Below are 10,872 nucleotides of genomic sequence, written 5' to 3'. Positions count from 1 at the left end.
ATTAGAGGTCGTAAGAGGTCATTAGAAGGTCAAACACTGGATTTGTTGCTGCTACTGGATTCCCTGGGTTCCTAGCTTTCGTTTGATATGCATTAAGCCATAGTTGAAATATTTTCTATTTGTGGAGGTCATTAGAGGTCATTAGAGGTCATTAAAGTTCAATTTGATTTTACTATAGGAATTTCGAACCCTAATTAGGCGTGCACCCAAAAATTTGGAAGATTTGAACCAAAAATGAAGGCAGGGCCCCCCCCCCTACATCAAATGTGCCAACTCCACCATCCCCTTTTGAATTTGTTTTCAGATTGGGTTGGTCAACAAAACTGAGAAACTTAAGGCATAGTTTGTTTTAGCCGAATCTTAGATCCGCTTCGCTGATTTAATGACTGCATTTCCTGATTGGAGTTAAGATACTAAAAGGTCGGGCTGCCTGTTTACTAAAAATTACCTCACCCCTCCCAAAGTAATATCTATCTCCATTTAAAAGATATTTTCAAAAACTCTTTTCAGTGTTTAGAATTTTGTATTCGCCAACTCGAGTTCAACATCTAGAACAAAACTAATAACATGCAGAGAAAGAACAAAAAATTAGAGCCCACTAGTGAAAATGAAGTATTAAGTTCACTAATTATTTTTAGCGCTTCATTACTAATTGAGGAGCGCGCATGCGCAAATTCATTTCTAGCGCTTCATGTGGCATATTTAAAGATTTATTTTCGAAACTGAGGAGCAATAAAGCTTTAAGAATATTGTACACCATAAGCCATTAACAGAGGTCAATGGGGTCTCATTTTTAAGAAATACACGCTTTAATGTTAACATTTTTATTTCCGATTACAAATTCAGGTGGTGGAGATTACCAATTGAGGAGCGCGCATGACGCAAAACATATTTGAGTGGCAGAGATTACTAATTGAGGACTTCTGCACTCCCCCCCCCCTCCATCAGGCACGGCTTTATAGGATACCGCTGTGAATCGGGCATTGCCATTTTAACATCAAGAGTCAATTGAAATAACGCTTTCAGTCCCTTTAATCTTAACAAGGTTCCTCTTCTTATCATTTTCACTGTACAGGAATATGATGATTTCCTATTCCCTTTATTTACACTGAAGATTGTACGATCTACACCCTAGGTACTCGTAAATATTAAAATAACAGGGTATTCAATTCTTTTCAACCATGAATAATGACGATCTACCTAAGACCTAGAATAGTATAATCATACGAGGTTGCCAAAAAATGTTAGGAGCTGCGGCGGAGGTTCTGGAGAACTATAACAGGACGGGGTCCACTGTTAGCATTCAGGTCACTCCAGACTAACCAAGATGCAATCGGTTTCTTCTATTTTAATTCAATCGCGTTTTGATCTATAATTCAACAATCTTCAGCCTTACGAAATTGTATTTTATACTTTTTCATTAAGAATGCAGACAAAAAAAAGTAAAAAAGAGAAAAGGAGAAAAATATATGTTCACTTGGTCAATTTGTGATCGAAAGTGAAAGGCTTGCTGAGATAAGCAAACTTAAATCTGGTTGACGTGAGTTACTTGAAGGAGAGGTTGCGAGAATAAGTTACTATAGTAGAGGTTGCGTGTTACTGAGATTTAAGAATGAATCATTATTATCACACCTTCAGGCAAGCCCGGTAATCATAACGAATCAGACCTTTTTCACAAGAATTTATGACAAACAATGTGAACATGCTGGCATGACGCATACATGTAAAAACTGCGTAGCTTACACATACAGAGTACAAAATGACGGAAATTCTACAAAGTTGTAAATTGTCGAATTCTCGGAATACGATTAAGAAGCAAATAGTAGACATATAATAAGAGTATGATGTGAGAAACGTAACCATTACCAGCTTTGATGGACAACCATATAATATTAAGGGTGTTCTAACAGTAAAATACCAGAAGTATTTTAAAAAGTTGTTTGAATCTAACAAATATGTAATCCAATCCAATCCAATCCAATCCAATCCAATCCAATCCAATCCAATCCAATCCAATCCAATCCAATCCAATCCAATCCAATCCAATGCAATCCAATCAAATCCAATCAAATCATACCATACTCTGCAGGGATAGCTTTTTGTAAGGGTCAGAGGCTCAATTCCATCTAATACTCCGGGTTTTTAGTCCTATCTATAGCATGCATGTTAAAAATGGTTGATTTTGTTCACCCGTAGGTCCTTTGACGAGACGCGTGAAATGAAAGAACATTTTTGGAAGACTTGGGCAATTCAGCTTGTAAAGATTACAGCAATGCACGACCAAATTGGAGTAATGTTACACCGCCTGTTTGTTGCCATAGTGGATTTTTTTTGCTCCGAATATCTTAATTTAAATGATCATTTTTCATTTATCAAGGACAAGACAAGAAATTTATCAAGTCTAGTCAAAAGTCTTCGGGCGCATACCTGATCCCACACTGATATATCTTGAGGTACTCCAGGCTGCTGGGGACCAGGATACTGGCCTTCACAAGCTCATCATCAGCTCCAACATGATCCTTCTCAATATGTGTCTCCATCTAACACAATAATAATTGATCTAATAGGTTTAGATATATTTAAAAAATAGTCAGTATTTTTTAGGGATAATAAGCGGGAACAAAATATGTAATTGTATGTTCTATAAAGCTGCGACAATAATGAGTGTTCCCCCCTATTTCTCCGTTTTCATTAATATTAGCTTGGGAACCCATCTTTGCCTCAAGTTTTCCATGAATCAAAAAAACCGTTGTGTCTATTTCCTTTATAATTTCTCTTAGGATAAAAATATTGTAAAGTTTGATAAAAAATAAACTAACAGAATACAGTTTTTAAATGCTGGTAGTTTTTTCAAAGTTTTTTAAAAGCCAGCCATTTTATGTCCAATCAATACTAACCGGATCCTTACTCATGAAAAATTTTCCTTGATTCACAACGATGTTCCATGAGAAAGACGGGCATACAACTCGTTATTACATTCTGCAACAAGACAACTGGTTACCTGCGCATATTCGTCAAGTTTGATTCCACACCCAGCACATTGAAACTTGGTTACTCCATGCCTGCTTGCATGAATCTCAACACTTTCAGGGTCCTCCTGCAACAGACCAAGATAAACTTAGTTACTTTATGCCTGCTTGCATAAATATCAACTTTCTCAGGGTCCTCCTGCAACACAACAAGTTACTTAATTACTTTATGCCTGCTTGCATGAATCTCAATACTCTCAGGGTCCTCCTGCAACACAACAAGTTACTGAAGTTACTCCATGGTGTCCTGCACGAATTTCAAAACTTTCAGGGTCCTCCTGCAACAGAACAAGATGAACTTAAGCTAGTTCATGCTTGCTTGCATGAATCTCAACACTCTCAGGGTCCTCCTGCAACAGAACAAGGTTGACTTGATACTTTGTTACTTTATGCCTATTTTCATGAATCTCCATGACGTGTCATTCCACTTTAGTTTTCACTGTAACGAATATATATTAAATTTAAAATTTATAGAAGAAAATAAAACATAATATGAGTTAATTGGTTTTATCCAGAAACCGAATGTTTTGTCATTGGGGATTAAGAAAATAATAATGAATACAAAGCAACATAAATCCAGATTCGAATAAAAAGGAAAATTCTTTTTTTAAACAATTAAAATTTGTTTGATTTCAATATCAATAGTAAATAAAGTTTTAGCGAGAAAATAAACGGGGTGGAGATTCCTGAAGAACTTAATTGATGAAAGAAGAATTAAGGAAAACTAGATTCGGATTCGGATTTTAAGACCTGCTTAATCCATAAAATAAATTGAACGCATTTCTACAAGATTTAACCTGATTATAAGGAAAAGGACTCGGGCAATACTCACAGATCACTTCAAAGGAATCTTTTCCTGTTCAATGTTCATAAATTACATTTCAAATATTCACAATGAATTATTATGAATTATTCCATTATGAAAATTTGGTTACCCACAAAAGATGACTGTAAAGACGACCTGAAAATCATATACTTTGACATTATAAAGGATGAACAAGCTTTATAAATTAACAAAACTGGAGTTGCAGGGAATTTTAAATTTAAGAAAACAGACAGTATAAATTCAGTACTGTCGACTGTAAAGTCTCAATCTTTGTGGATAACCCTGTAACTACACAGAGGCTTTCAAATCACTACTTTCAATGCCACAAATTGTTCACTGCAGGGAGAACCAGAAAACTCTAGAAAAGGAAGACTACTTCCAGGCTTAAAAGTTATAACTTTACATAGTCAATGAAATTAAAACATAACCATTTTGTAGAGAACATACCCATTTAATTTGTTGTTAAATTTAGTTAATTACTAGGAAAAATATTTGCTTTTTAAAAACCTCGAATGCATATTAGTTTAGCTAGGATGACGTTTTCATATTCCATAATTTACTGGTTTACACTGTACATCGTAAAACGAATAACTACGCAGATTTTCCCGCTTGGTTGATTTCTAAAACACTTAAAAATTAAAAAAAAAACGTTGAAGCAGAAATGTATAATTAATAATTATAGACCGGTCATAACCCTGTTCAGACTCCCATCATGGGATTATGCGATTTCATACAAAATCGGTTCAGCCCTCTAGACGTTATTTACATATAGAAACAGTGAATGTAAACTTTGTTAAGTAAGGAATTCATATTTTTTTTCATTTTAAAATAATTTCCCGCGCGTTTTTCAAGTGAGAATTGATAAACCAAAATAAAAAAGTGCCTGAGACATTCCGCTTCTTATCTTCTATGTACGTTGTCCTAAATTCCGACTTATCGTATCTAGGTTTCCTTTCAGCTGCTTTCTCCTCCAAGTATTTGGTCCAGTACTCAGACTTCTGGTAGGAGGACGGATGGACGACGGGAAGGAGAGAGACGGCTGTTCCAATCAGGTTGGTACATCCTCCAGCTAGGATCTAATGAAGAAAATTCTCAACGTGAATCGTGACGACATTTCACTGAAGGGTGTATATTTGTAAATAAATAGCCCCCCCCCTTAGAATATAATTTATCCCCCCGAAGATTGGTTTTTCAGGCGTTGAATTCTTAAGAATGAATTGAAAAATATACTCCTGAAATGGAAGCAATTCCCCCGCGCCCCTGAAATTGTGTCTGACATAAAAAATATGCAACAAACCAAAAATCGTTAACATTTTCGTGAGACAAATATACTGTTCTAAAATGTTGACATTATGATCGAAGTCTTAGGTGATAACACTTTTTGAAATATTTTAAATATTGTATTGAATACCTGAGGAGGGGGTGTTAACATGGAAGGGATGTTATGATAAGCATGTGCAACATCATACCGATTCAATTCTGACAATTTCACACACAAATCAATTTTAAACCTTCCCTTGTTAATTAATTACTTTCCCCTAGTTTTAAAGACGAAAAAATTATGTTTATTATGTCAAATTGTGATCGAAAGTTACAGTACTCCGAGATAAAGACCCAACCGTGAAATACACGTGAGCTGTCGATTAATAGAAATTAAGACATATTTTGTTCTTATTAAAATGGTGTCTTCCTGTGGCAGAATATGGATTAGCGGAAGCAGTTGTATTGCTTATTTGTAATGCCTGAAGATAATTTCAAGTTATTAAAAGTCAAAATAGTGAAGAACAATGTCCTTCATTTTGCTTCAATATATAAACTATGAAAATAGTCTGATTTATTTATTTCATGGTTTTTAGATTAAGCAAAGATGATCAATGGTTTTAGTATTCTAAAACACAACACCTGTCCTTCTTGAAATATGTTCAAACGACTAGATGAATAGGCTGCAGTAGGACACGGGATGACAGGAACCAGCCTAAAAATTGACAAAATTTAGGACAGGTACTATGACAGGAACCTGGAACCAGCCTAAATATTGAGTTGGAGTAGGACAGGGTACCAGCCTAGTTATTGGTAAAATATAGGACAGGTGGAGTCTAGTTATTGGTAAAATTTAGGACAGGTATAAGAACAGGAACAATACTAAATATTGGTAAAATATAGGACAGGTAGTAGGACAGGAACAATACTAAAATTGGTAAAATATTTTTTTCTAGAAAATATCATTTCCTTTTTTCCTTCCCAACTTCTCAAACTTATTTTTTGTTTCAAAATGTTTAGGGGGAAATTGTAAAGCTTGAATGGCGGGGATCGCTCAAAAAGCTGGAATCCCTTGGGTTGAGCTTAAAAATTACCTTCTTCCCAAATAAGGAAAATTATAAGAGTGCTGAATCTGGTGTAGTTGAGAACTAAACAAATTTCGTCTTCATTTTAAGAAAATAGATTAAAAATAAACAAGAATATGAACGATTTTTTCTTTCACTTTCTCCAAAATGATTTGTTAATATTTTTTTTCGCTAAACCTTTCAAATGATAGACATAAATTTTAGGAGGTGAAGGAGGGGGGNGGGTAGTAAAATAAATGAAAAAAAAATAACTTTGCTATTTTTTTGTCAGAAAATAAATTTTCGTTTAAATGTTTCAAGGGAAAATTTAAGAAAATATCCAAAATAACCACCAAAGAAGTTTATATTAAATCAAAGATGGACATGAGTTCTACTTTTGAATCAATAAATTTTTTGTGGAGATGTACCTGTAAGCTTCTGCAATTCTGTTCTTAACATTCTCTTCATCTTTCCGGTTGTACTCTAGCAGTGCCTAAATAAATATAGTTTGGTTGAGGAAAAGAATTTATAAATTACTAATCAACGAATCGGCGTTTTTATTTCGAATCTTCAGGATATTGTAGTTTCAATAACTAAAAATTACTGAACCTACAGAACCTACAAGGAGATTGAGTGAATCTTTTATTTTTGTTACAACGAAAAGAAAAACGAGATCCAGGAGCAATGGGGATCCGGGATATAGAATACCAAACGAGAAATACATGATCCAGAATCTTGGATCTCGATTGGAAATAAAGAATCCAAGTTATGCGTAGGATCTTCCAAGAGAAACATAGAATCCAGTATCTTGAATATTCATACTCTGAGTGAGACATTCACGGTTACCCACAAAGGATGAAACGTTTAATGGAGTCAATCCGAAGGTTTAATTTGTTATTTGCTTTTTTTAAACATGTTTCTCAACGGATAAAAGGGGTACGGAAAGAGAAAATGTTTGAAGTTAATGGAACCTTGATTCATCCATGTAAGAAAAATTATCGTAAAAATTCGGTACAGTCGTCTCCTAAATCGCATTCCTCGTGTGAAACCATGTATGATCCTGGGTCTTGGATCCTTTAAAAAAACCCAGTATGTGAGATTCTACACGGGAAAAATTGATAAGTAAAGGATTTGGGGATCTTAGATTCTTAGCGAGAATAAATTCAAGATTTAATTTTTATGTCTTATATCCAAGATCCTAGTTTTCTCACTCAAACAAGAAATCCAATCTTGAATCATAAACGAGACCTAAGATGGCCGGATTATGGAATCAAAAATGTTAAATATTGGCTCTGAATCTATGATCCGCAATACAATAGACGGGAGCAAGATTGTACGATTAATTAATATGTGTAAATTTCGTACCCTGATTAAAGATCAATTCAAACCAAACTAATTGTCGAAAACAGATTTTCCTTTCAAATGAAGTTTCAAATTTATCTTTTTTTAAACACCTGTATAGGACAGAGTTTACTCGAAGAGTCGAAAAATACATCCCGATCGTTAGTGCTATGGTCATCATGGCCAACTACTGGCTCAATCAAAGAAACACTCCGAAAACTTTTAATACTTTCCTAAAATAATCATCATCATACTTTAGTCTCGAGCAAAATAAAGCAAAAATTTAAAAAACTAAACCAGTATGTTAAAATTGTATGTACTATTATTTAAATGAGTTTCAAGTTAACCACTCGTAATTAAAAATATTTGAAATCGATACAAAAGGCCTTTAAAATCCATTCAAGTGATGGTAGAAAAGGTTGTTTGAGTGATGACAAAGAGACAAGGCTCATTAAATAAGATTATTGTCCGATGTCCAACAGTATCTTTTTAAACGTTAAATTGATCAATAACGAACTAGATATCTATATACGTCAAAAACCGGTTCCAATTTAGCGTCAGCACAAATCTCGAAACACTGAATACAATTTAAGTGTCAACAACCATATTTGAACCGCGGATAAAATTTGAGACTAAGATCCAATTCTTTAAGTTCGGCCTCTGGAGGAAAAAAATGTTCAAATAGGTTCTCCTCTAGGGACTAGCGGATTTATTAACGCAGAGACAGTATGTAGCAAAATTATTTTTAGAATTAACTTCAAGACGAAATTACGGCCCTAGTACTTTCTAAGATAAATATATAAAGGGTACCGAAGGGAATAGAACATATCACGTGTTGTTAAGTTGAGGTTCGCTTAAAATAACACTCCAATATAAATTTGTACTATGGATCGGAATAAACAATTGCAAAGCTTATAAATCACGTCAATCTAAAGTAGAATGCACATAAGATGGTAATTTTAAGTTTTATATAACTCCATTCATTAAATAGCTATTGAGAAGATCAAAAATTTGATAATAATTAACCAAATAAATCGTCTTTTCTTCTCGTGTGTATAAAATAAGAACTAGAGGAGCAACGGAGTCGCAAGGTTGTAACAGTAATGAAAATTAAATTTGACCTTCTCCTCCTGGTTAGTTTACAGTGAAATTCAAGGAAATTTTAACGAATTACCGACAAGGAATAATTTAAGAAACGACTGAACAGATTTAAAAAAAAAATTTTTCCACTCGTTCTGTTACACACATAAACAAAAACAAACGTTTGTTTTTTCCCAGTGAAAAGCGTTCAATTCTTATTATTCATAAATGTCTTCCTTCAGTAGATTACAAGTCACTTCTGTAGAAAAATCACAATTGGAAGTCAGTTTGCAAAATTATTGAGTATAAACGTCAATCAAAATCATCCTTAATCTGACAAAGCTTTTAAAGGTACCGTTGTGATTGCCTTCTTTGCATGGGGTCAATTGAAATTACACTTAGTTGCTTTAAAAACTATTCTCAACCTTCGGACAGTCATTAGTCTCATTTCTGTGAATAACCCTGTATCATATCCATATACCTCAAGAGATTGTTGGAATCCATTCCAATCAGATTCTTCATTCAATCCATTTTCCATTTTCCATCAAGATCTACTAACATTAAGTCGTTTCACATCAGTTTTAATTATTGAACTGAATTAGAAGAGAGTTGACGAATTTATTCAGTATTAAATTCCGTTTAAGTAAATTCAGTACATGAATATATAATAAAGAGAAGAAATCGGTGTAACTTAACGATTGCGGCATTTCAAAAATAAAATATGCGAATCTGATATCCGCAAGAATTTCTTTGAGAAATCCACTAAATCTCGTCCAGTCGCGGATTTCTCCACTCTATGTCGGGGTTGAATATGTTTACAGCTTCAGCTTTGTCCTCCTCCAGTGTCTCCTCTTGGCGTTATACCGGATAGTGTTTCCAGTCTTCATCCTAAATAAGATTAACAATTTACTATGAAGTTTAAATAGTTATTTTGTATTTTTTAAACATGCTTTGAGAGACTTGCAACTTGATAAAAATAGGATAGTTGACATAAAACAAAATAGTTTTCTATTTAAGTAAGATATAACCCTATTAAGAGATTGGTTTTGATACAGTCTAGCTAGTTAAGATTAAAGATTAAATAAAAAACTTATAAATTAATAGTTTAAAATACGTATAGCCAAAAATCCTACAATATCTAAAAGCGGCAAATTACGAGACTAACTTAATTCTTCCCCTCCTACCTAATCCACTGTGGGATCGGTCTGTTCTGCTTCATCTTCTTGGAAAGTTTAACTTTCACACGGAAAGTCTTGAGCGCCGACATGTCTTCTGAAAATATTGAAAATGCAAAATATACTAAATTCATCACAAAAATATAGATCTGGAACATTGACGCAATGCCAGCTTACATATAATTATATATTTTACAATATTTAAACTCTAAATTTAGAGAAAAGAAAATTTGGTAAACTCATCTTTGCATAGGAAACTTGAGCTTTTAGTACACTATTTAAACCAATCAATACTAAATTTTTGCATGTATACAAGGCTAAAGTGTTAAATAAATCTCAGATCAATTTTAAACAATTTTAATTTACAAATTTTTTTCCTAACTATAATAATACACGGTTACCTACAAAGGTTGAGACTGTAAAGACGACATGAAACTTCTAATTATGACTCCTACAAGGTTTTCGGTTGTGTACAGCCTTTTTATACTTGGACAGAGAAAGAAAGAAAATTATAGTTGAAGGGAATCTTAAATATAAGGAAACCGTGTTAATTCCGTACAGTCGTCTCTTCAGTCTCATCTTTGGTGAGTAACTCAGTATGTGGTTTAACAACAATCTCTAGATTCTCCTGGTTCATGATGTAATATCCCAGTGAAAACCTCGTATCTATGGTTTAATCCTTCTAGAGTATGGATTTTATCCTGAGAACCAAGAGCTCCGTCCCTACTAGGCCGACTGTAGAATACTCGTCTAGTTCGCATATGTATGAGGGCCATAGAGCAGAGATGACAGGGCTCCTGTACCAAGTAAACGTCGTACCTAGATATATCATCGTTATCATACAAATCTAGTCAGACCTGGACATATCATGGTTATTATAGAAATAAGTCTAGTTATACCTAGATATACTATAGTTAATGGTTATCATACAAATCTAGTCATAACTATATGTATCATGGTTTTCATAAAACTAGTCGGACCTAGATATATCATGGTTATCCTACAAGTCTAGTCGTACCTAGATATATATCATGGTTATCATACAAGTCTAATCCTACCTAGATAAATCCTTGAGTCGTACCAAGATATATCATGTG

At 33.9% G+C, this 10,872-nt stretch overlaps 1 protein-coding gene across 8 annotated transcripts in view; it reads right to left on the bottom strand.

Annotated features, from left to right (window-relative positions):
• LOC111701899 (uncharacterized) overlaps window positions 1-10,381 on the bottom strand; it is a 102,201-nt gene extending 91,820 nt beyond the window's left edge. For 6 of the 8 annotated variants that reach the window (XM_023473377.1, XM_023473380.1, XM_023473378.1 and 3 more), the window contains exons 1-12: window positions 9,785-10,381; window positions 9,082-9,488; window positions 7,634-7,753; window positions 6,608-6,672; window positions 6,210-6,263; window positions 5,758-5,830; window positions 5,546-5,597; window positions 5,267-5,334; window positions 4,739-4,931; window positions 3,827-3,885; window positions 3,002-3,097; window positions 2,428-2,540 (exon numbers count right to left, since the gene is read on the bottom strand). In XM_023473377.1, the coding sequence (XP_023329145.1) occupies window positions 2,428-2,540; window positions 3,002-3,097; window positions 3,827-3,885; window positions 4,739-4,931; window positions 5,267-5,334; window positions 5,546-5,597; window positions 5,758-5,830; window positions 6,210-6,263; window positions 6,608-6,672; window positions 7,634-7,753; window positions 9,082-9,138 (950 nt within the window). In that variant the 5' untranslated portion in view covers window positions 9,139-9,488; window positions 9,785-10,381. The remainder of the gene's footprint in view (window positions 1-2,427; window positions 2,541-3,001; window positions 3,098-3,826; window positions 3,886-4,738; window positions 4,932-5,266; window positions 5,335-5,545; window positions 5,598-5,757; window positions 5,831-6,209; window positions 6,264-6,607; window positions 6,673-7,633; window positions 7,754-9,081; window positions 9,489-9,784) is intronic. The other 2 variants (XM_023473381.1, XM_023473382.1) reach the window with 2 other exon arrangements.
• Between the last annotated feature and the right edge of the window lie 491 nt (window positions 10,382-10,872).

The sequence above is a fragment of the Eurytemora carolleeae genome, unplaced genomic scaffold, assembly GCF_000591075.1.
Source record: "Eurytemora carolleeae unplaced genomic scaffold, Eaff_2.0 scaffold397, whole genome shotgun sequence".
NCBI classification, from domain to species: Eukaryota; Metazoa; Arthropoda; class Copepoda; order Calanoida; family Temoridae; genus Eurytemora; species Eurytemora carolleeae.
This window is presented reverse-complemented; position numbering and strand designations above follow the sequence as displayed.